Raw genomic sequence first — 25523 nt, 5'->3', positions numbered from 1 at the left:
AGTGGATTTATTTATTTTCATCATGGCCTTGCCATATTGGTCCATTTGATTGACCTTTATTATAATTATGTATTTATTTTACAAATGGGACAGACATGACTGGGGGATAGGACAGAGAGAAAGAATGAAAGAAAGAGAGGGAGAGAAAGAAAACCAGAGGGAAGAAGAGACGGTGAGAAAGGGGGGAGGAAAGAAAGAAAAACAAACAAAACACCTGGATCACCTGTATGGAGAAAAAAAACAGAAGAAAGAAGAAGAAGAAAGCAAAACCAAAAAAAGAGCAACATAATAAAAACAGCACCATCACAATAAACTAGCTAGCAGTAGATAACAGTAGATACTAAATACTAAACGATATTGTGCAGCACGCAAGATAGACAGCGCACAATGTGCTTTGAGGCAGCAGCCAACAAAGGTGTAGTCCGCGTCTGTGAACACCCGTGTGTACACCTGTGTGCATACCTGTGTGGATCAGCATGCTTGTATTCCAAAGGTTTCTCCATGTAACGATCTGCTAGGGAGTGTGGGGAGCCACAGCCCAGTCCTCCAGGGCATGAAGCAGGTATGGAGGAGATCCAGGCCCCAGATATCTAGAGGCCCCAGAGTACGAGGACCGAGGAGGACCACCAAAAGGGGGGGAACCGTGCCACCCTCCTGGGAAGAGCTGAGTAGAGCCCCAAACGAGAGGTCACCCAGCACCTACGGAGCAGAGGCCAGAGGGGGTTGCAGTGGCGTGCCCGCGGGTTCTGCCGGCAGCCAGCTGTGCCAGAGAGGACTGAGCTTCAGGCCCAGAGGCCAGAGGACTGTTAAATTTCAGACACTTTGATAAGTCTTCACATATCTCACGCCAAAACTTTTGAACTGGTGGACGGAACCAAAGAGCGTGGATGTGAATTGTCCGGTGTATTTGCTGTGCAATGTGAGCAGTTGTTGGAAGGCGTATAGCCCATCTTGGACATCCTATGACCAGTATAGTGCACTCTATGTAATATTTTGCATTGTATTAATTGCAAACTGGGATTTCTGATCCACTGAAAGGTTTTTAAGTATATCTGAGACCAAAGGTTTGGGTCTAAGCTGATCGATAAATCTGCTTCCCATTTTGCAATAGGAAGGGATATTGATTCATCCATTTTAGAACGTGTTCTGTATATTTTAGGCAATAATTTGGGGGGTTTTAGACTAAAAAATTGTACCACACTTGGTGGTGTTTGTAATTCAGCTTCACTGGGATTGAATTTCTTTTTTTACTATGGATTTAATTTGTTGATATTCCAAAAATCGTTTCTTGTTGATCCCGTATTGTGTAACTAGTCTGTCAAACAAAATAAAGTCTGTTCCTTCCAATATATGTTCCAAGTATTTAATTCCTTTGCAACTCCAATCTGGAAAGTTTATCATATTATTGTTTTGTAATATGTCAGGGTTGTTCCAGATAGGTGTACGTTTGCATGTCATTTTTAGAAACTCCCACCATGCTGTCAGAGAAGAGCTGCTATTGATGCTTTTAAAACATTCATGTCATTTGATGTTTGAGCTGATAAATGGTAGGTCTGAAATTTCTATGTTATTACATAGTGCCTGTTCTACATCTATCCAAGGTTCATCTAAGAGGGTGTGTTTAAACAATCTGGAGATGAACTGAAGCCTGTTGGCTAAAAACTAGTGATTAAAGTTAGGCAGATCTAATCGTCCTATATCCTTGGTCTTTTGTAATGTTTTTAAGCTGATATGTGGGGGTTTATCTTTCCAAAGGAATTTAGAAATATACGAGTCTAACATACGAGTTGTATGAAGTACAGTTATACAGAAATGTGAACTATGCAAGTTATAAACAGTTGTAGGATTAAAAATTATCGTATGTACAGAATGATTATTTACACAGAGCTATACGGTAGTGCAGTTAAGATAAGTGAGATATGTGGATAATTCCTACAGAGGCTGTATAAAGTGCCAGTGGTTGTGAGTGGTGGTTCAGTCCATGTTATTATTGTGTGTTTGAGGGTACAGTTGTCCATTGTGGGTGTGTGTATGTTCAGTCCATGAGTTAACGTGGGTCAGATGTCAGGAGGCAGAGTTCAGGAGTCTGACAGCTGTGGGGAAGAAGCTGTTCCGGTACCTGGTGGTCTTAGTCCGGAGGCTCCTGTAGCACCTTCCAGAGGGCAGGAGGGTGAAGAGTCCATGTGATGGGTGACTGGGGTCTTTGATGATTTTCCCAGCCCTTTTCAGACACCGCTTCCTGTAGATGTCCTTTATGGCAGGAAGTGGTGCTCCGGCGATGCGCTGGGCAGTTTTCACGACCCTCTGCAACGCCTTCCGGTCCGAGGCAGAGCAGTTCCCGTACCAGACTGTTATACAGTTGGTCAGGATGCTCTCGATGGTGCAGCGATAGAAGTTCACCAGGATGTCTGAGGACAGGTGGTTCTTCCTCAGAGTCCTCAAGAAGAAGAGGCGCTGGTGAGCCTTCTTGACCAGCTTGGAGCAGTTGGTCGTCCAGATGAGATCCTAGGAGATGTGGACTCCCAGGAACTTGAAGCTGCTCACACGCTCCACAGCCGTCCCCTTAATGTGGATGAGTGGATGTGGGTCAGTATTCCTCCTGTAGTCCACGATGAGCTCCTTGGTCTTCTCGGTGTTAAGCAGCAGGTTGTTTCTGTCGCACCACTCAGCCAGACGATCCACCTCCTCCCTGTAGGCGGCCTCATAATTGTCACTGATGAGGCCAATCACCGTGGTGTCATCTGCAAACTTAATGATGGTGTTGGAACCATCAGCAGGTCTGCAGTCGTGGGTGAAGAGGGAGTAGAGGAAAGGGCTCATCACACAGCCTTGTGGTACACCGGTGTTCATTGTGATGGTAGATGAGCAGCGGTTATCCAGCCGGACATGTTGGGGGCGGTTGGTCAGGAAGTCCAATATGCACAGTCCAATATGCACTGTTGTAAATTTTGACTAGCAGTTAGTGGGGATAGGTTAATTGATTAATCTAAATTGCCCATAGGTGTGAATCTGTGTGTGAATGTGAGCGCGAATGGTTGTCTATGTCTCTATGTGTTAGCCCTTCGACAGGCTGGCGACCTGTCCAGGGTGTACCCCGCCTCTCGCCCTATGACATCTGGGATAAGCTCCAGCGCCCCCCGCGACCCTGAAAAGCAGAAGCAGAAGTGAATGGATGGATGGATGGATGGATGTTTTAAATTACTTTTATTTATTTTTTTAATTCAGTTCAGTATTATTTCTATAGTGCCAAATCATAAGCTTGAAGGGGCTTTGTATTCCAGGGCAAAGGCCCAACAAAAATAGAGAAAAAACCCCAAGGCTAATTTACACCATTTACCACCATTGAGGCCTGCTCTCATAAAGTGTCATAGGTTTTACTCTGTCTGTAAAGCTGGTTTTCAGAAATATAAGATTTTAGAGTACCATCTTTAGCCAGTATAGTGTGACGTCACCAGGTTGGTTGGTTGGGGCATATAGACTTCGCTAACATAAAGTAATGTAAGTGACGGAAGTGATGTTGTAGGTGACGTCAGACGCCGGAGATTTTGGCGGAGAAAAAGCAAATGGTAGCATAGAGTTTAACAAAGGTTTTCCAAGCTTCAGTATTACCAAATATACTAATCAATTGTCATATAACTAACAACATCTGTTTTATCATCTCTAACACCCTGGAGGACAACGGGGAGAGTTTAGACGCTCTCCAAGATTACATCGACCGCTGTTTTCAAGATTTAGTAATGCATAAGGCCCAGAGTGCATCTTCCCCGGCCAAAATCGAGACGCCGTCATCGAAGAGAAGTCGCCAGGCAGACTCCCCCGGTACAACATCGCCTGCCGGCAAAGACATCGCAGAAATCCTGGAGTCAATCGACAAGCGATTGTCCAGTTTCGATGCGAGGCTGTCCCTGGTGGAGATTTTACACCGGGAATTTAAATCTCTGAGAGAATCCCTGGAATTCAGCCAGCGGCAGGTGGAAACGCTTGCCGCTGAAAATGCCACGCTACGGGAGTCGGTTAAATCTCTCACCGATAACGTGACCCAGCTAAACATTGAAAATAAAAAAATAAAAGAGTCCGTTATCGATCTACAAGCCCGTAGCATGAGAGATAATCTTGTGTTTTCTGGTATTCCAGATACTGCCGGAGAGGACGCAGAGGCAACGGTGAAAAACTTCATTAAAATCCACCTGAAGCTGCCGGAGGACACCGTAAAGAACATCGACTTCAATAGAGTACATCGCTTGGGGGGCGCGCGGTCGCGGACCGGGAGACCACGGCCTATTGTGGCCAAATTCAGTCAATTCAAACAGAAGGAACAGGTGAAGAGTCGCGGCAGAGAGCTGAAAGGAACGGACTTCAGCGTGAACGACCAGTTCCCCAAAGAGATCCTGGAACGACGCAAGGTCCTGTTCCCAGTTCGACGTAGCTTTATCCAGAAAGGCTCCCGTGCTGTCATCGCTGTGGACCGGCTCTACGTGGACGGACAGCTGTACCGCGACCCCGGCACCACACCGTGGTTATACTGACTGCACTCCAGATAAGAACCCGCTACACTCTTTTCTTATTCATTCACACTTTCTCCTTTAAAATGTGTTTAACCTAGTAATATCAGTAGGATGTCATAGCAGATATAACACCGTCACCCTCCGTCATTGCTTTAATTGGAATGTTTCCGTTTCGTCTCTTTTTTTTTGTTGTCGCTCACAGTTCATGTGGTTTCTTTCTTTCTCTTGTCTTTCACTGCTGTGGTCACCTACTCCCCCACTCACCTACAAACAACACCCTCTATATCTCCATATTTTCACAACACGATCACGCAAACACATCAGCTCAACGGCAGCACATTCACAACAGCCTCACAGCACGCACAGACTTGCAGGACACATAAGCAAGCCACGCTTGTTCATATTAGTGAATATTCACACACATAGTCAGACTTATGGAGTCTCTCACCACACTTCTTTTTCTCTTTCTATTTACAAACAAGGAATGTTTCCATATTCTCTCCACCTGTCTAAACGAAACACCCAGCATACATCATTAAACATACACGCACAATTAAGGGCATGCTGAGGTTTGTCACATGGAATGTAAATGGAGCTGGCACCAGAGGAAAGAGGTTAAAAATATTTAACCAGCTTAAAAAACTACAGGCAGATGTTGTTTTATTACAAGAAACTCACAAACCTGTCACAGGTTTAAATGAACTTAAAACACCTGAGTTTCCTAACGTGTTTGCAGCCGGTTATAATTCTAGACAACGGGGAGTAGCAATTTTAATACATAAAAATGTTAATTTTACAGTACTCGATACAGTTATAGATCCAGAGGGTAGATTTCTAATTATTAAACTATCAATATTGAACAAAAAACTATGTATTGTTAGTATATATGGTCCAAATGTTGATGAACCCTCATTCTTCCACGGTTTTTTTAGTGCACTCTCTGAACACCTTGATTGCACACTCATTCTTGGCGGTGACCTCAACCTTGGACTAAATGAAGAAATGGATAGGCTCAACACAACAGGAACTCAGCGTAATTGGCAGTCCACAAATATAATCAAACAGTATATGAACGACTTTGGTCTTTGCGATGCATGGCGCTCTCTTCACCCCACCAGTAAGGAATATACTTTTTTCTCGCATGTTCATCACTCTTACTCTCGTCTGGATTATTTTTTGGTCAGCAGCTCACTGCTGTGTGACATTTCAGACACTGAGATTCATCCTATAGCTGTCAGCGATCATGCTCCTGTATCTTTAACACTAATGCACAAGAATAATACTACGCCAAGTAAAAACTGGAGATTTAATATATCACTACTTAAAGATGAAGACTTTATTAAATACTTTAAAAAGGAATGGACTTCATATTTAGACTTTAATGACACTCCCGGAATATCTGCTTCTGTTCTATGGGAAGCAGGGAAAGCTGTGATGAGAGGTAAAATAATTTCTTTCTCATCACACAAAAAGAAAGAAGAAAACAAAAATATTCAAGAATTAGAAAAAAACATCAAATCACTAGAAGAAGCCTACGCGTCCCACCAAGATCAGGAAACATTGAACAAAATATGCAAAACAAAACTAGAATTAAATGAAACTATTAATAAAAAAACACAATTCCTTATACAAAGACTTCGCTTGCAGAATTTTGAACACAGTAACAAATCAGGTCGATTTCTAGCTAACCAGCTAAAAATAAATAAAGAAAAAACAACTATATGTGCTGCTAAAGATTTATCGGGGAACACAATATATGATCCTGGAAGAATAAACAACATTTTTAGGGATTTCTATGAAACTTTATACTCACCACAAATAAACCCATCTAAAAATGAAATTGATCTGTTTCTTGACAACGTAACTCTTCCAAAATTACTAGACAGTCAAGCAATGGAACTGGATTCGCCACTGACGCCAAGTGAACTCCAGGAAGCCCTGATAAGTATGCCCAATAATAAGGCTCCAGGTCTAGACGGCTTCCCTGCAGAATTCTACAAAGAATTCTGGACAATTTTGGCACCAGTATTCCACAGCATGTTGCAGGAAATCGAGGAAAAGGGCAGACTACCACCAAATATGAATTCTGCCAACATTAGTCTCCTGCTAAAACCAGGCAAAGATCCTTTATTTCCCTCAAGCTATCGTCCAATTTCTCTTTTAAATGTAGACCTTAAAATAATCTGCAAAGCTCTCTCAAAGAGATTAGAGAAAATGACCCCCCTCTTAATTCATCCTGACCAAACTGGTTTCATAAAAGGTCGGCACTCCTCAACAAACACTCGTAGATTACTTAATTTAATAGACTACTCATACGATAAAAACATCGAAGCCATAATATTATCTCTAGATGCAGAAAAAGCATTTGACAGAGTTAATTGGAAATTTTTATTCGCAACTTTACACAAATTTGGTTTTGGAAACTCTTTCATAAACTGGATAAGAATATTATACAATTCCCCAACGGCTCGTATCAGAACAAATGACCAGACATCCTCCAGCTTCTGTCTCCTGAGGGGCACCAGACAGGGATGCCCACTCTCCCCCTCACTTTTTGCAATTTTTATCGAACCTCTAGCAGCAGCATTTAGACAGGCATAAAATGTAAGAACATAGAACATAAAATCAGTCTCTATGCGGATGATGTGTTGCTTTTTCTGCAAAACACACAAACCAACCTCTCTGAGGTAATTACTTTAATAAACTGGTTTTCAAGAGTTTCAGATTATTCAATTAACTGGCCAAAATCTACAGTTCTCCCCATTAACTGCTCCTTCCATAATTCTTCCTCTGCCCCACTGCAATCCGGAAATATTAAATATTTAGGTATTAATATCTCTCCTAAGCTTTCAGACTTAACTAAACTAAACCACATCCCACTTCTAAAGAAAGTAGAAGGCGATCTGACTAGATGGAAATCTTTACCCATATCACTCATGGGAAGGGTCGCCACTATAAAAATGATGATCTTGCCAAAAATAAATTACTTATTTTTGATGATCCCTAACAAACCATCACAAGATTGGTTCAGATCTCTGGATTCATATATTTCCAAATTCCTTTGGAAAGATAAACCCCCGCGTATTAGCTTAAAAACGCTACAAAGAACCAAGGATAGAGGAGGATTAGATCTGCCTAATTTTCACCAATACTTCTTAGCCAACAGGCTTCAGTTCATCTCAGAATGGTTAAAACATACCTTCTTAGTTGAGCCCTGGCTAGATGTTGAACAGGCACTATGCAAGGATCTAGAGATTTCAGACCTACCATTTATTAGCTCAAACATCAAAAGACATGAATGCTTTAAAAGTATCAACATCAGCTTTTCTCTAACAGCATGGTGGGAGTTTCTAAAAATAACGGAGTCTTCATTAATCCCATGCAAACGTACACCTATCTGGAATAACCCTGACATATTACAAAACAATAATATGATTAATTTCCCAGAATGGAGTTGTAAAGGAATTAAATACTTAGAACATATATTAGAGGGAACAGAATTTATTCCATTTGACAGACTAGTTGAACAATATGGGATCAACAAGACAAGGTTTTTAGAATATCAACAAATTAAATCCATAGTAAAAAAGAAATTTAACCTCAGTCAAGTTGAATTACAAACACCACTAAGTGCGGCACATTTTCTTACTCTTAAATCCCCCAAATTATTATCTAAAATATACAGAACACTTTCTAAATTAGATGAATCAATATCCCTTCCTACTGCAAAGTGGGAAGCAGATTTATCAGTCAACCTAGACCAAAACTTCTGGTCTCAGATTTGCTTAAAAACTTTTAAATTAATTAAAAATCCCAGTCTGCAATTAATACAATACAAAATACTTCATAGAGTGCACTATACAGGTCATCGGATGTTCAAGATGGGCTTTACATCTTCCAACAACTGCTCACACTGTCAAGGCAATACACCAGACAATTACATCCACGCTCTTTGGTTCTGTCCACCAGTGCAAAAGTTTTGGCGCGAGATATGTGAAGACTTATCAAAATGTCTGAAATGTAACATTCCAACCTCCCCCTTAGTGTGTTTGTTGGGCAGCTTAGATAATGTCACTTCAGAAAAGAATATAGCCCATATGATCTTCACTGCCCTATGCATAGCCAAGAAAACAGTCCTCATGAACTGGAAAAATAAAAATAATCTTAATTCTAACCAATATAGAAATTATCTATTAGATTACATTAGTCTTGACACAGCCTCTGCCACCACATTAGATCAATTGCTCTGGGCCCCTTTTATCAGCTCCATCACCTAGTGGGGGTGGGGGGTCATAGTTTGGTCCCGCCTTCACTGTTGTGATTGGTGAGGGGGTAGGGACAGGCTTAGGGCGTCGGGGGGTTCCCCGGAGGCATCTTCCTTGGGGGGCTCAACCCGGGGTAGCGGTCACGTCCGGTTGAGGGCTCTGTTGGCTCTCAGGTGACTGTTTCCTCGCGGCTGCGTGCAGCGGGGCTAGGGGAGGGTCTGTGCTGACGGACGTGGGTTACTGACCTGGCAACCTGGCTGCCCCTGGGTGGGTCCGGGATGGGCGTGAGGTTTTGGGGGCGCTCCGTCTCTGGGCTGGGGCCCGGGCCGGGCCTCGGGGGCTCGGGTCCTGGTTGGTGTGTTGCCGGGGTTGTGGGCGGGTGGGTGCATGGGGGCCCGGCCCTGGAGCAGGGTGCCGCCGGTGCATCGAGCCGCCTGGGGGGCTCTTCAACTGGTGGGGGGGATGGTCACATCTTGCAGGAGCTTTCTTCTCTCAGGAACTCTCTGCAGGAGGGGGAGATACAGGAGAGGTGGAGGAAGATCTCAGCCTGGGCGTTTACCGTCTTATGTAGTCTGGAAGATGTGTGGTTGGTGGGGTGGGTGCAGTTTTCTCTGTGGTGGGGTTGGGTGGACTGTCCAGGGCTCTGTGGAGCCGGGGGGCGCTACTGCACTGGGCCCCGGTCTGATGGGCCTGGGCCCCCCTTCCCTGGCGGGTCGCGGAGGGTGGGAGTGCCTACTGGGGTCAGCGGGGGAGCTGGCCCCAGGGAGGGGTTACCTGCCCCTCCCTTCCTTCCCTCCCCATCTCCAGCTGCCTCCCTCTTCCCGCTCCTCCACAACCACCCACACATGCAGGGCCTTGGAGTGGGGGTATGTCACCAGGGTGCAGAGGAGGCTACCCCCCCCCCCCCCCCCCCCCCCGTCCCCTTCTGGCTGCCTCTGCCTCAATTTTATCCCACAACTTAGACATTCACATTATTCACACTCTCATTACACATACATATAGGATCTTGGGGGTGGGCACAATCACGGAGTCCAAATCACCATCAGGGTGTATACCTCACCCCTGACGTCGTTGCCCACCTCTCAATTTTAAATACACTTAGTCATTGAGGGTTAGCAGGAGGGACTATGCGCTTACCTGCTGCTCCTTGGCAGGTAGCTCCATGCCCTCCTGGGTTTTAATTGCACCTTAGAACACATATGCATCAACACTACAATGAGCGGGTGGAGGGAGGTTTGGAGTCTTCTCCCACCCCCATTCTCTGCGGCCTGCTGGAGCGGGAGGGCTAGTAGGAGGAGTTGGCCGTCCGACTGCGGTCTGGGGTGTGGGGCCTCCCTGCTGCTGCGGAGTCGGGGTGGTCTGCCTCTCCCCACCGCAGGGAAAAGGGTAACACCACCTGGGTCTGGGTGCAATTCCCCCCTCCAGGGGCAAGGGTACCTAGACCCGGTTTGTAGAGTACGCTTGGGGAGTGTGATTGTGTGTACAGCGTCTCTTTATGTCTGTCTCCACGTTGGTTGAGTGTGGAGTGAGTGCATATGAGAGCATGAGGGTGGGAATGGATGTTTGTGTCTGTGTGTGCCTGTATGTCTGTGTCTATATGTCAGGTTGGGTATCAGACGCCACCTCTCTGGGGACACCTCAGGCCCTCCAAGGTTTGGAGGCCTATCTCCACCCACCACCACTTCCCCTGCCGGTGGCGGACTCCCTCAGGTGTCGGTGTGTTGGTGGTTCTTTGTGTCTGGGGGTGGGCGTCCGGGTGCACACCGGCTCACTCCTTGGCGGCCGCTTGTCGGGGCCTGGGGCCTGGGGCTCGCTCGGGCCCCTTTGGAGGTGGGGTGCCCCCGGCCTCTCGGCCTAGGGCTCGGTCACTCAGGCGCAGCTGGGGGCCGGCGGAGCTCACGGGCGCGTCACTGCAACTCCCCCTGACTTCTGCTCCGCGGCTGCTGGGCGAGCCCTCATCTGGGACTCTCCTCAGCTCTTACTGGGACAGTGGCGCGGCTGCCCCTCTGTTGGTCTTCCATGGTCTCTTGTGTTCTGGGGGCCTCTGGATGTCTGGAGTTTTGATCTCCTCCATACCCGCTTCACACCCTGGAGGACGGGGCTGTGGCCCCCCCCCACACTCCCTAGCAGATCATTACATGGAGAAACCTTTGGAATGCAAGCATGCTGATCCACACAGGTATGCACACATGGGTATTCACAGACGCGGACTAAAGCTTTCTTGGCTGCTGCCTCAAAGCACACTGTGCGCTGTCTATCTTGCGTGCTGCACAATATCGTTTATTACTTAGTAAATACTGATATCTATGACTAGCTAGTTTATTGTGATGGTGCTTTGTTTTCTCTATTATTATGTTGCTCTTTGTTGTTTGCTGTCTCCTCTGTTTGTTTTTGTTTGTTTGTTTGTTTTTTTGTTTTTTTTCTCCATACAGGTGACCCAGGAGTTTTGTTTTTTTTTTCTCTCTCTTCCCCCCCCTTCTCACCGTCTCTTCTCCCCTTTGGTTTTCTTTCTTTCTCTCCCCCTCTCTCTCTCATTCATTCCCCCTGTCCTATTTATTAAAAAAAAAAAAAAAAAAAAAAATGACAAAGGATGAACTGAAGCTCTGCCATCACGTAATGTCGCATACTGCTGTTTCTGATGTCATTTAAAAAAAAAAAAAAAAAAAAAAAAAAAAAAAAGTAATGTAACTAATGACAGAACCAATAACTCACTAGAAAACAAGGACGCTGAAACTAAAAATGAGTCTGAGAGGTTGGTTTTTGTTCTGTCCCTGAGTGCAACAATGAGCTTTATGTTAATCAAGAAATCAAGAATAAGGTGTCTACTTTAACTGTCTGTTTCAGTGGTTCTTATTGTTTGTCTATTGCATATCAGTCTTTCCTTTGCACATGATATAATTAGTTGCCTAACATAAACTAGTGTAAGTCTGTTAGCCACAACCAACCAGCCTGGTGACATCACATTCTGTACTGGCACTAGATGGTACTAAACATGTTTTAAAAAATTAAAGTTTTAACATGTATTTTTAAAATCCAACTTTACACACAGAGTTAAACAGATGATAATTTTTGGAGTTAGCCTTTAAATGTGTAGTGTTCACTGATTTTATCTTTGTTTTTTTGTGAACAGTATTTCCGGGTTGGTTTGCTGATTTGTCTGCTGGTTCACGCCTTACATTCAGAGTGTGCGATGTTGTCACATTCTTAGAATATTATGGGCTTGACCTTTGAACTGTTCCCTGTTTGGGCAGAACATGGTGGAAGTGCAGACGACAGCACTGTGAGTTGCAACAGAAAAGCAACAGGAAGTGATACAACACGCCTTAATGCATACATTACAGCACCCAGTGAGTGAAGTGGAGAGACACGAGACTCCGCAGAAACAAAAGATATAAACCTTACTTCTGTAGTGCTCAGTGCCATTATCATCACCATTATCTGACAGTGGGGATGGAGGCTGTATTTATTTTAACTGTGTGATAGCTAGCCAATATTACTTGGTTTTCAATTTTCCAACTGATGAGGGGAATGAGGAAGGCCTGCAATGTTATTATAGGTGTCAGTAAAATAATACATTTTGGCAAACCTGAGAAATCTGCAAAGTGGCCACTCTGTGTGTGTGGCAGTGTGTTTGTATTGAGTTCAGCCTCGTATTGACCTTTGAGCTCAGCAGAAGCCCTGGTGTAATGGCCCTGGCAGTATTTCGGTCATAAATCCTATAAATATGAATTATGACCACTAAATCCATATGTCTGGACTGTAGTTTACATGTGTGTTCTGTACCTTTAAGAGTCCTTTTTCTGATTAAGTGGGCTGTTTGGGGTTGGCTTGAACATGGCATCTGCTGATTGGACCCCACTGCCAACTTAGCCACCTCAGAAACTCTGGCAGCATCAAGCAGCAGCAGGCCCGTCTTCCACCGCCACACGTTTATATATAGTATTGGAAAATAGCTCTGCTTATTGTTCAGGTAGCACTTTTTTGGAATAGATTTTTTGTTTGTTATTTTGAACTTGGTTCACCCTGGGGTTTTGGTTCAGTTTTGGTACGTTCGCAGTAGCAATACACTTCACCTTTATCTGTGAATTGGCTACTAGGTGTGTGGCTTTGGGAACCAGGGCGGGGAAACACTTTTTTAAATGGGATCTATGACACTGGTTTCACTGAATTCATCTGCGGCGAGAACACAAAACCTCAATAGCCTAAAGGTACTGTCCTAATCTACCAGTTAAGGCCACCAGCAAAAAACTTAACTAGAGAAAAATCTGTAGTTATAGTCTCTGACTATCACCTGCTAAACTATTTCTTTTGAAGATTGGCCTGTTGTTTCATCTCTAGTGTAGTTGTTGTCACTTTCATCTTCACCAAAGCAGGTGAAATGAATTCACAACTTACTTGGAGAGACTGATACCCTTGATGTGACTTTGTGTTGCACTGTGATACACATACTGATGATAAGTGTATAAACAGTACTTTGTTTTAAATCATCATTTAAAAACTGCGTTTTATATCTATTCGAGTTATCTGTGTCAAATATTAAAATTGTGTTGATGATGCGAAACACTTAAGCGTGAAAATATATTTAAAAAAATTAAAAAGACATTACAAAGGAGGCACAGAATGATTCCCAGCATTGTATATGGCCTGTTTATCACAACTAATCGTAAATGAAGTGTCAGCTTTCTGTGCAGCAATTTCAGTGGTTTCAAACAGGAAACACGTCAGAGATCAGGGTAGAGCTGCAGTTACTGTGTGTTTTCTGATTTACAATGATACCATTAAACCACGAAGACATATTGACTGAAGTAGCGTTTCGTGCTGACAGAAAACTGCAGAGGGATACATCAAATACAGGTGAGTCCCGCTGGTTTCTCAGACTCACATTTATTTGTACTTCTGCTGATTAAAAAAACAAAAAAACTGAAAAATGATTATCTTTAACATGTGGAGCAAAAACAGTCAATGATCAGCACCCACAACTAACATCCGTGTTCAAGAGACCAATCTGATCTCATGATTCTAAATTTGACTAAGGCCTGGGCCAAAACTACCAATAGTTAACCATGATCCAGATCTGGACTCAGACCTATCTTTAGAATAAGTCTGAGGCCATTTCTAGTTAACTCTGCACAGCTTTTCTCATATTTACGGTAGGATTATTTTTAATCTATGCAGCCTATTTTGTTTGTCTTTATGGAAGTCAATGCACGTACACAGGAAACTCACAAATTAGTCGTGTGCATTGTAACTGATACCACATGATGTTACTCAGCAATTAAATAACCTATTCAGAGCATGGGTGAAAACACAACTCTGCAAGGAGATGAGATGTAGAAATTCAGATCAAAGTTCAAGTAGTAAGTCTGGCAAATCATGAGAGATAACGGTTAAAGATGAGATTGTTTCAATGTTAAATAGAGGGAAGAAGGATGCCATGCAGTAATTATCACTGTCATCTCGCTGCAAGATGGTCCTGGGTTTGAATCAAATCTGGGGCCTTTTTTTGTCCAGTTTCCTGGTGTTTGTTTCTCTGGTTACTCTGGCTTCATACCACAGTCTAAAGACTGAGGTTAGATTAACCACTGATTCTACATTGACCGTGAGAGTAGAGAGAGTTCACCACCTTGGCCTTCCTTGTTGTAGTAGACCTCAGTCTCTATTGATCTTGTGCTTAAGGCTCATTCCTGAGCTGGCACGTGCTTTCTTTCAGCCCAGCTTTCTCCAGCCATTAGTAAGATTTCTCAGTGTGAGTCATGTCTTTTGTCTGCTGGCAGTACATGCCATGCAAAGACCTGTCTTTCCATGGCGATTTTTCTTCTTGCTCCTCTTCTTTCTTGAGTTTCTGCTGCCTGACATTCACTGAGCACATGGTCAGTAGTGGCCATCTTCCTAATATACCACACATCTGTTGTTTCATCCAATTTTAGTCATATATAGCAACAAATCACAAGAACAGTTTCCTTAGCTTTATATCTTCAGGTACAATTATACAGAGAAACCACCAATAATCGTGTGCCCCCTTTGCGTAAGCACTTTGGCGACAGTTGGAAGGAAAAACTCCCTTTTAACAGGACTTCCTTTTAACTCAGCAGAACCAGGCTGTATGATTCAGTAGCTTTTAGAATCACTTTTAGCAGTAATGTGAAGTAATGGGTTTCTGCATGGCTTTGTCAGACTCTCACATTGTTGTGGAGCTCTATTGGCCTTCTTTACATGCTTCTTTGAGGTTTGCCGTCTCTCAATCATTCTGATGTTGATTTGCTGCTGTGCTTAGGATCTTTGTCCTATTGACGGTCTCACATTTGACTCCACTGTATAACACTTTGGTATGCAGAGGAGTTTATGGTCGACTCTGTGACTTTAAGGTGCCCAGGTCCCGTGGCTGCAAATCAAACCCTAATCATCACCCCTCCACCACTGTTCTAATAGTTAATGATACCTTTCGCTGAAATGCTGGGAATGCCAAACATGGTGCTGCCAAATATCTGCACTTCTGGCTGCTCTGTACAGAAGTCTTGTGGTTTGTTTAGAAGTAACTTCCCAAGCCTAAGCCATGTTGCCATATTCTTTGTGAGGAGAAGAGGCTTTCTCCTGGCAGCACTTTCAAACAAACCATAGTTGTTCGGTCTTCTTTAGATTGTTTGTCACGAACTTTAACATTTATCATGTTCACAGTGGCCTGTGGAGTCTGAGATATATCTCTTGGGATTTTTTCATAGTTTTTCTGAACATTGCACCATCTGACCTTAGGGTGAACTTACTTAGTTTGACCATCATCACATGGTGGCACGGTGGTTTGCACTGTTGCCGCACAGCACGAAGGTCCTGAGTTCAATTCTACCATCAGGCCGGGGTCTTTCTGTGTGGAGTTTGCATGTTCTCCCCGTGTTCGCGTGGGTTCCCTCCGGTACTCTGGCTTCCTCCCACTGTCCAAAGACATGCAGCTTGTGGGGATAGGTTAATTGATTAATCCAAATTGCCCATAGGTGTGAATGCGGGAGTGAATGTGAGTGTAAATGGTTGTCTGTCCCTGTGTGTTGGCCCTGTGACAGACTGGTGACCTGTCCAGGGTGTACCCTGCCTCTCGCCCTATGACAGCTGGGATAGGCTCCAGCGCCCCCGCGACCCTGAAAAGGATAAGCAAATGGATGGATGGTTTCACTTTGAGTTACCACATCAAACAAAGACACCATGAAGATAATTTCAAAGATTAAAATAGCAATTATACATAATTTGTTGCAAAATGATGTATATGTGAGGTGGATTTTTGTTTCCGCTCCAGAAACATCACTGACCAAAATACCATGACTTCACCTTCCAATGAGACCTGTGAGGTTAAGGATATTTCAGCCAAACCTTTCTTTATACTGGTCCACAGTTTGGTCTTTCTGGTAAGTTTCAAATCATCAAATTGTGCTCTGTCAGAAATTGGTTTGAGGTTCCCAGTGCATGTACCAAAGTCCTGTTCTCTCCATCCTTTCTGTGTTTCTTTAGGTAGGTTTACCTCTCAATGGCTTCATCATGAAGTTCTACTGTTGTCGAGGTCGAAAGCAGGCGTCCAGCAGCTTGAAAGTCTTCCTGAAGAACCTGACAGCTGCTGACTTCCTATTCTGCCTCTGTCTGCCACTCCGCATCACTTACTATGCCAGAAGCTCTGGAATAATCCCGAGTCTCTACTGCAGCTTTGGAGCTTCTGCCTTTTTCCTCAACATGTATGCCAGCATCATATTTATGGGGTACATCGCTGCCAACAGGTAAAAAAAAAAACCTTTATAGTGTTGTTAAGTACAACACTGGGTGTTACATCAGTAAATGTAGCTTGCCATCACCAGTGTGTGAATGTGTGTGTGAATGGGTGGATGACTGGATATGTAAAGCGCTTTGGGGTCCTTAGGGACTAGTAAAGCGCTATACAAATACAGGCCATTTACCATTTACCATTTAAATCCTGCAGTCCTAATTAAAGCATGAATGCATTTTTTAACTTAATGATTTTGGCAGCACTGTGGCTGATTAGTGAATTTGTCTATTGCCTGCTTTTGCTTCTCTCTTCAGGTATCTGAAGATCGTCCATCCATCAGGAACTCGCGTCCTGCAGACAGTACGAACTGCCCACATCATCTCTGCGGTCACCTGGGTTTTTCTTCTGGCTACAGCAATTTCTTACAGCAATCTGTATTTGATGACTCAGGAATCTCTGACCTCTAACTCCAGCCGCTGTGATCCCCTCTTTAGTGAATCAGTCAAGTTGTTCTTTAAAATCATCCAGGTTCTGTCTGCCATCATCTTCCTCTTAGTCTTCATATCCCTGGTCTTCTTCTACTACAGCACCTCCCGCAGGGTGTTGCAGGCACAGCAGAGGCAGCTGGCCTCCTCTGAGAAGCTCTTGAAGTCTCGTAGAAACATGTTGCTGCTTGTCAGCATCTTCTGTGTTTGCTTTGTCCCCTATCACCTGGTTCGACTTCCCTTTACTTTTCTGTCGGGAAACTGCACAGTAGGTCCAGTGTTGTACTACCTGAAGGAGGTGTCCACCATGGTCTCAGTTTTCAACATCTGCCTGGACCCTGTTGTTTACTTTTACCTCTGTAAGGCTTTTCGGGCCAGGGTGAGAAAGTTGTCCAGGAGAGCCAACATTCAACAAGTGAGTGAGGGGAGTGAGAGCAGCAAGGAGCAGTTTGGCATCGTTACATCAACAGCAACGTCTCAAACCAATGAACTGTAGGAAAACTTCCATATTTTATGTACAGCCTTGTTTTGTGTGTGTGTGTGTGTGTGTTTCTTTCTTTCTCTTTTTTTGTCACGTGAGTTCTGTGCAATCATGCTTATCCACCCCAAATCTTTACAAATAATATAGTTTCTGCTAAGCTTATTTAAACATATCATGAAGAACTTTTTACCTTTCTGCAATATTTTTTTTTATTATTTTATTCATAACAAAAATTAAAGCATAGTAGTAGTATCTATTTATTGTCATTGTCAAGAACAATGAAATTGCGTTTGGGGCTTCCATACAACCCAAAAAAAAAGAAGAAAATAATAAATACCCCTTAAAACCCAAGTGTACATATTTAACCCAGTGTGACTCCAATGCAATAAGACAATCCTTAGCAATAATGTTCGTAGAAATTCAGACAAAGACCTGAGAAACATGACAAAATACAACAATGCAACCCATTCAATATTATTGTACTGTGAGATATGATATCAGATATGATAGTTATCTATTTAAGAAAGAGGGGGGGGGGGGGGGGGGCAGGAGGGGGAAGAGAATAAAGATATGATGCACCAATGCAGACCAGTTCATTGCTATTAAGAAGTTGGATATGGTTATTGTCCGTGAGAGGGGGGCAGAGAGTTCAGGAGCCTCACAGCCTGTGGATACAGGCTGTTGGCCAGTCTGGATGTTCTGGCCTGTATAGACCTGTACCTTCTCCCTGAGGGCAGCAGATGGAAAAGGTGGCGCGCAGGGTGATGTTGGTCCCACAGGATACTGTGCACCCTCCTCAGACAGCGAGTGGGGAAGATATTACTGATCTCTGGCAGACTTGTTCCAATAATTCTGCCAGCTTCTTTCACCACCCGCTGGAGTGCTTGCTGATCGGCCTTGGTGCAGCTGGGGAACCATACTAGAAATCCATACGTCAGAACGCTGCTGATGGCACAGTTGTAGAAGTTCAACATCAGAGATCTGGGAATGTGTGCGCTCCGCAGTCTCCTCAGGTAGTAGAGGCGCAGTAGATAATTGGTGTTGCTTAAAAAAAAAGAAATCTCAGATTTTTTTTCTACTTGGCTGTTTTCCAGAAATGTTTCATTTCATTTTGATGTGTATTGTAGGAAATACACTGAATAAAGCGACAATGTTTTGAGGTTGGCATGTGCACATCATCATGATTTATATTCGTGAGCACATTCAGTCACATCATGATTCAAATATACTTTATAAATAGCATTGTTGTACTGACTTCTTTTTTGACTCATGAATCAGTTGTTCCACACCGTTTTAGTCAAAAGGACCTATATGCATCTATAGGGTCATATACGGTAGCTCTAATTCATAACAGAAGTTATCTCAAGGCATTTTAGCTAATGCTTTGGATTTGGTAATCTCACAGTCTAAGAAGGCTAACCTGCAGTCTCCATATCCTCCCTGGTGAATTTGATGTATTGGTCCACTGAGTTAATGTGATCTGTGAAATGTAGGATGTCCTGAGATTTGATTTTCACCCAGGTGTCATCCACATATCTGAACCAATGGCTTTGTGGTGTTCCAGGGTAGGATAGCAAAGCCCTCTTTTCCACTTCTTCAATCGATCAATCAATCAATCAATCAATCAAGGCTTCATTTGCTATGTGCAGGTTGCCCTGCAGTGAAATAGGACACCCCCCCCCCCTCCCCCGATCTTACACACACAACACAGACATCACATGGGGATACAGGTCGAAGATCGGTAGTGTTACAGAAAAAAAAACACTGAAATATACACTACAATGGGAAAGTAAAAGAGGAAAAAAAGTGACCTCTACTCATGCTGGGCTCCTGGGAGGACAGCATGAGCACAGGAAACAAAAAAACTCCTCTGCACAAAAAGCACATAAATGTCCACAGCACAACATTATGGAACACGTGACAAGCCACAGGGTCGGGTGGGGGGTGAGGAGTAATCCGAAGCAAACACAGCAGCCATTCCAGCCTGGGCTCAGACCCGCCTCGTGTTCCCAGGAGGGAACAATCATCGAAGGCGTTTGGAAAGGGAGGGGGGATGAGCGTGTGCATATCAGTGTATATGTGTGTGTGTGCGTGTCCAGAGTTCAGCTGAGACAGTGTCCTTCGCCCTGCTAGGCTAAGTAAACAGTCTTCCAGCCAACCCAAGTGGCCTTGCATGGAATGGGAAGGAACAGACTAAACACAGTTGTTATCAGGGTGTTGTTGTTCGGCTCCAGTCTTGCAACCGCAGCTGGCGCCGAAAGGGTATCCACAAGAAGTGATGGTGGTTTTAACTTTTTACTTTAGTGCAAACAGCTCATATGAATTTCAAAGCAGTTCTAACACTGGTCTCTTAATCTCCCGTTGGAGAGCCGCGAGCTTCGCCATACTTGGGTTCTGTGATGTTGTCATTCTTGTGCTCAAAGAGCCAATTCTGAGAACTCACGACCACAGTGAGCTTCTCCAAGATGTGATCCAATTTGCGCTCAGAGGTGTTATTCTGAGTATTCACAGCAGCCGTAGCCTTTCCAAGATCTTATCCGTGCCGACTCAATGAGCCCATTTTGAGAAACTCACGCCTCTCCCATCGTTTCAATCCCAGCAGGCAGCCTTAAGTCTTCGATAAGTCAGGGCCAAGCCAGCTCCAATCAGCCAGAACCCTGTTACCATGGTTCCAAATAGGTAGATATCTTCAGCACTCAGGCTCACCCAAGCCCAGACTTCTCGTTGAGAAAGGGGTGTCAATTGCATTTAGGGACCAGTTGATCCAATCCATAATTCCTCTTTTAGGTTTTAGAGAACAGACTGTGAGAGATTGTTCCAGGGAAAAGTAATACAAAATACACGAGACTAGACAAGGACATAAGAGGCTAAGCAGGGAAGCTAAGGGAGAGGAGGAGGAGGAGAAAAGTGTGACCGCCTTTGTCAAGAGCAAGAGCAGAAAAAAAAATTGGCCATTGTACAAATTGGCCATGATGGGTGAAACTGGGGAGCCCATTGCACACCCATGTTTCTGCCTGTAGAATTGACCCTTGTATGTGAAGTAGGTGGACACAGTTCCAAAAGCAAACACACTTGATTGTGATCCACTAGCGGGATTTGTCTCGGCGTCACAGCAAAGCTCAATCTTTTTTTTTCTGTTCTGCAGCTGCAGACTGTTTATGGACCCTAACATGTGAGACTTTGATAAGGTCAGAGATATTTAAGTTGTTTCTTTGTGTTTTCTTTAGTTTTCACAGTGTCTGAAGAAAATAAGAGAGAGAAATAAACTTCAGAAGACATCAGTAGGTGTGGCCACTGTTTGTTGGACCCTGTAGTTACAATACTGGTTAACTTGAACATATTTACTTTATTTTATTTACATTCAACATGTCAGTATTGAGCATAACTAACTCTCAGTAAAATCACAAATAAGTTATGTTATGTTTAACATGGGTTATATTTTGATCGGTGATTAACCGACTACACCACTACTTCTTTTATTTTATTTTATTTTTTATTTTTGATTACGAATAAATTATTTTTTAGGAAAAGAGAAAAGCTCTGTTTTACCACTCTTATAGTTTTTACTCACATGAGGCGAGATATTAAGACCTTTGACCACTTAGCTGGGATGTAGGCAATAGTTCAAGTGATTCACTAACAATGACATACGTGTTCCAGCAGGAGGCAGTAATACACTAAACTGCACCTGTTGTGTTGAAAAGAAGGTGAAAGAGACTCAGAGTCTTGTCAGAAGTATTGTGAGGGAGTTGAAAGAAGAGGGTTATATTTCCAAGTCTCGGGAAAAATATCTGTCTGCTCCGATTTTTCCTCATCCTCGCCGGTTTTATCTTTCACCTAAGATTCATAAACCTCCAGAAACCTTGTCTGTTCCATTTAAGATCCCTATTGTTAGTGATTGGGACTGTGAATCATTCAGGATTACAGCATATAGAGTCTTTTCTAAATTCCTTGTCTCATCCGTTTAATGCACCCTAGTTATGTGAAAGATACATATGACTTTATTGACAAATTGAAAGATGTGAATGATCCATGTGACGCCTTACTTTTTACGATGGATGTGGAGTTCCTCTGTACCAACATAGACACAAGGTTGGGCTTATTGGCAGTGGATGAAATATTTAAATAAAATGTGATTTTACACGTTCTGATGATAATATTTTAAAATTATTAAAATGAACTTTGACTAGAAATGATTTTCAATTTGAGGATTCCTTTTTTCTCCAAATCTCAGGTTGTGCACTACGTGGATATTTATACGTCCCACTGGGAAACGACAATTTTAGAAATTACCACTAATTTATTTTACGGTATTCGGACAATGTTTTTGGGATTTGGACACATGGATTAAAATATTTCAAAATCTTTTTGCATAAATTGAGCAATCACCACCCCTTAATAAAGTTAAAATTTCAGCTAGATCAATTTGTAGTTAATTTTTTAGACAAAGTTGTTTTCTTTAGAAAACAATAATAGTCAAAGTAAACAACTATGTAATAATTATTAATTATAGTAGTTACATTAATAGTAATGTAATCATTACACACACACACACAAAGAGATGATGTTCATTTGGTATAACTGAGCTGCTCACACACCTTTGATTTTAATAAACACACTGAATAACTGAAGATTGTAGAGTCAATAATGATACTCTTCACACATAATATGTCAAATGGAATAAGCCAAAGGTCAAAATAACGATGACGATGATGATACTTTCCACACAAAAAAACTGAAGTAGGTCAAATGTCAAAGTGGATGTAGTGATAAAACAGTCAGCAGTGTGTTAGTTTTGCACCAATATCAGTGGAGGACTTTACCCTGAAAAATGCAGAGTGTAATGTAGAGCTTGATGGTTTTCCCAGAAAACGAGGAAGAAGAGATGGCTGAGATTCTGTGGCTAGGATTTCATTGTGGATTGAGGTTTCTATCAAATCACTTTGAACGTCTATGTGGTGATAACGTGTTCACAGCTGAAAATGACACAGTGGGGTCTAAATCTTCTGGCAGTGGTTGGACAGCATGAAGGAAAATGGTGGAGCAACTTTATTCGTGAAGACTTGCTTTGTTGGTGCTGTGAACGGACACTTTATTTCCTGCTTTGAACTGTTTGTTTTAATGACACTTTAAAATAGATTGATTTGTTCTTCATTCAGTTATTGGATGACTCTTTTTATTTTTAGCAAATATTTATGTGCTCGTTCACAAATGAAAGACATAAAGACGTCAATCTTTTTGTGTGTTTGAGTGTTGAGAATGAGACTGACAGCAGGGTGAAAAGAAGTGAAAATGAGATTGATTTTATCCTCAGATGCTTTATTAAAGCACACAGGAAGTGATTGTGAATGCCGGTTCATGTTGGATCATCATGTGAAGTTTTCAGGATTCAGACTGGAAATGTGATTTCTCTTTAAGGCTCTAAAAACTGCGCTTTGCCCCTTTAAATCTCTTCCCCTCCTTTATTTGTACTGACAGCGAGCGCTCTGAATCCACACACACTTTCAGTTCTTCTTCTGCTGTAAATAAAGGAAAAACTAGCTGATTAAACGAGCTCCGTCATTACAAACTTCCTGCTGATGTTTCCATGTGAAGCAGTCGGAGATATTCCTCCGGCTGGACGACACGCTCTGCTTTGATACTAAATAAAGCTCAGATGATTTTCTCTACACTAGTTTATCTCATGACTTTGAATCCCCCTGAACATCCTGACAGTGAAGCACGTACATAATACTCCAGCCTTTCAACTCTGAGCTTATTTAGTTCTATTAATACACTGAAATCTGATTTGTGTCATGAAGAAAGTCTTTAATCAAACAGAATTCAAAGATCAGAAACATTTCATATATGGAGTTAAACATGAATCATTGTTTCAACAACATATTTATTGTTGTCATAAACAGACAAGAAGACAACAACAAACTGCTCCTCCCATTCAACACATGTCAGTCCATATCCCAGCAAACTAAATCATCTCCATTTACACATCAAATAGAAACATGAATCACTTGTAATGATTAGAAACTTGATAGAATTTCAAATCTAGTTTGGGGAGTCATTCAGTGAGAAACAGTGAAATGATTTTCCATGTGAAAAGGTGGACAGCAGAAACAGAAAGAAACAGTGAAACTAAAAGAGAAACAAAGAGCTTTGGAACAACGAGGCAGCAGGAGGACAGCTGCAGTTTAACAGCTTCAACTCACTGACAGGAAACAACATTAGAAACATCATCATCCTCAACTCATCTGCTGCACTGACACTGACACCTTCAACGGACACACCTTCAGTTTATCAGCCCAAATGTATGGAAACATCCTGTGAGTGAAAGTGTGTGTGAAGGTGTGTATGTGTGTGTTAGTATCAGGATCAGAGAACGACAGCTTTCCTCTGTTCCAGTCCAGATTCACTCTGATCCTCTGGAGCTTCTTCTGGACTGAGAGAGCAGTGAGAGGAGCTGATGGTGAACATGCTGAGTATTTACCATTACAAAACCCTATTCTCCAAAATCCAGACTCTATGTCTCCCTTCCTCTGCACAGACTCTGCCAACACACCCAGTATCCACACTGTACTGTCTACAACTTCAACATCCCAGCTGTGAGTCCCTGAGTTAAAGCCCTCAGAGCCCAGGACAGAGCAGAACAAATCAATCCTCTCTGGATTATCAGGAAGCTGCTGCCTCTCTCCTCCTCTCACACTGGTCAGATCTTCAGACAGGATGAGTTCTGGATGAGCAGTGTTTGGGTCCAGAATGAGAGGAGTGTAGGAGACCACGTCCTTCATGTTGTTCCAGATGTTGAAGGTCAGGTTGCCCAGGTGTTTGGCCTGGTCTATCAGAGCTCCTGAGGGCAGCTGTGGATCATCCAGCAGGGGGCAGCGCTGGACTCTTTCCACTGCAGCCTTGTAGTTGTGCAGGAATGAGACGTCTTCAGCTCTCAGCTCCTCCTCTGTGGCTCTGACTGTGTCTGAAAGAGCTGCTATCTCTCTGCTCAGAGCCTCCATCTTCTCCTTCATCATCCCACTCTTCTGCTCCTCTTCCTCCCTCAGTGCAGCCAGCCTGGCCTCCTCTTCCTCTGCTAGAAACTGGTGAAGCTTCTTAAACTGCTCCTTAATCTGCCTCTCTGTGTGTCGGGCCTGGACCTTAATGTGTTCTGCTGTTTGATCAAACTCCACTTGAACTTCTTCACAAACCTTTAACTTCTTCTTTAAGGGCTCCAGAGTTTCCTGAAGTTCCTTCTTGTGTTGTTGTGCAGCTTCATCGATGGGTCTGACTCTCTGATCTCTCTCCTGTAAGAACGACTCACACAGGTTCTTTAAAGCCCGGTTTAAAGGTGGTTCTTCCCTTGAAGATCTTCTCTTACAAACTGGACACTCGTGTGTTGGTCTCTCTCTCCACCATCTCTTCAGACAGTCTTTACAGAAGCTGTGGCTACATGACAGAATAACAGGATCTCTGAAGACCTCCTGACAGACCGGACAGCAGAGATCCTCCTCTGATCTGGAAGCCATTGAGTCTGTGAGTGAAGCTGAAAACAGCAGACAGGAAGTACAGTCAGTCCTGGCTCCCCTCCCTCCTCTACCACCTTCACTGAAACTTCCTTTGAGTCGTGTTTTTGCTCAAACTCACATTCAGTGTGTGGAGCGTCAGCAGCTTGAAGCAGCAGTGTTGGAGTTTTCCACTTTTCTCTCCTGTAGCTGGACTCACTCAGAGGAAGCTGCTAGTTTGGTCTGAGCTCAGTCTGATCGTCTGTGCGTCTCTCTTTACTGAGGATGAAGAACTTCCTGTTTCCTGGTTTGTCACATTTGAGTGACGTGAGGGGAGGAGAAAAATGTTGCTGTTTGACTTTTAACTAAGGTGTGTTTCAATCCTGCCTGCAGCTCAAAAGCTGTAAAACAGGTTTTGTGTCTTTTCACCTCCACAGGTCACAACATGAAACCTGTTGTGAAGTTTATAAAATAAAGTGTCACTCGGTGGTGCAGCTGTTTGTCAGCTTCTATTTTAGACTTTGTTCTGGTTCTTGTTCTCGTCTCTCGTCACTGAAGAAGA

At 43.2% G+C, this 25523-nt stretch overlaps 2 protein-coding genes across 2 annotated transcripts; one reads left to right on the top strand and one right to left on the bottom strand.

Moving 5' to 3' along the window:
* The first annotated feature begins 16074 nt into the window (after window positions 1–16074).
* LOC146673140 (P2Y purinoceptor 14-like) lies at window positions 16075–17492 on the top strand. Its single transcript, XM_085402263.1, has 3 exons — window positions 16075–16161; window positions 16265–16524; window positions 16826–17492. The coding sequence occupies exons 1-3, from the start codon at window positions 16075–16077 to the stop codon at window positions 17490–17492; spliced, it is 1014 nt and encodes a 337-aa protein (XP_085258389.1).
* Window positions 17493–23713: 6221 nt separating this feature from the next.
* LOC146673139 (nuclear factor 7, ovary-like) lies at window positions 23714–24985 on the bottom strand. The gene is made up of 2 exons (XM_085402628.1): window positions 24617–24985; window positions 23714–24571 (listed from the first exon to the last, which is right to left on the bottom strand). Exons 1-2 carry the CDS (start codon window positions 24983–24985, stop codon window positions 23714–23716), a joined length of 1227 nt encoding a protein of 408 aa, XP_085258754.1.
* Window positions 24986–25523: the final 538 nt, after the last annotated feature.

This window comes from Rhamphochromis longiceps, linkage group LG3, assembly GCF_057381845.1.
Source record: "Rhamphochromis longiceps isolate RC_006_pf linkage group LG3, R_longiceps_female_GT1.1, whole genome shotgun sequence".
NCBI lineage: Eukaryota > Metazoa > Chordata > Actinopteri > Cichliformes > Cichlidae > Rhamphochromis > Rhamphochromis longiceps.
The sequence above is the reverse complement of the archived record's forward strand: the minus strand, read 5'-3'. Positions and strand labels throughout refer to the sequence as shown.

What these genes read in the sequence shown, in the direction of transcription:
- LOC146673139 (XM_085402628.1), bottom strand. Translation starts at nt 24,985, where the DNA reads ATGGCTTCCAGATCAGAGGAGGATCTCTGCTGTCCGGTCTGTCAGGAG. An exon ending in AAACAGCAGAACACATTAAG is followed by an intron (nt 24,572 to 24,616) that starts GTCCAGGCCCGA and finishes GAGCAGTTTAAG; the next exon opens with AAGCTTCACCAGTTTCTAGC.
- LOC146673140 (XM_085402263.1), top strand. Translation starts at nt 16,075, where the DNA reads ATGACTTCACCTTCCAATGAGACCTGTGAGGTTAAGGATATTTCAGCC. An exon ending in TCCACAGTTTGGTCTTTCTG is followed by an intron (nt 16,162 to 16,264) that starts GTAAGTTTCAAA and finishes GTGTTTCTTTAG; the next exon opens with GTAGGTTTACCTCTCAATGG. An exon ending in GGGTACATCGCTGCCAACAG is followed by an intron (nt 16,525 to 16,825) that starts GTAAAAAAAAAA and finishes TTCTCTCTTCAG; the next exon opens with GTATCTGAAGATCGTCCATC.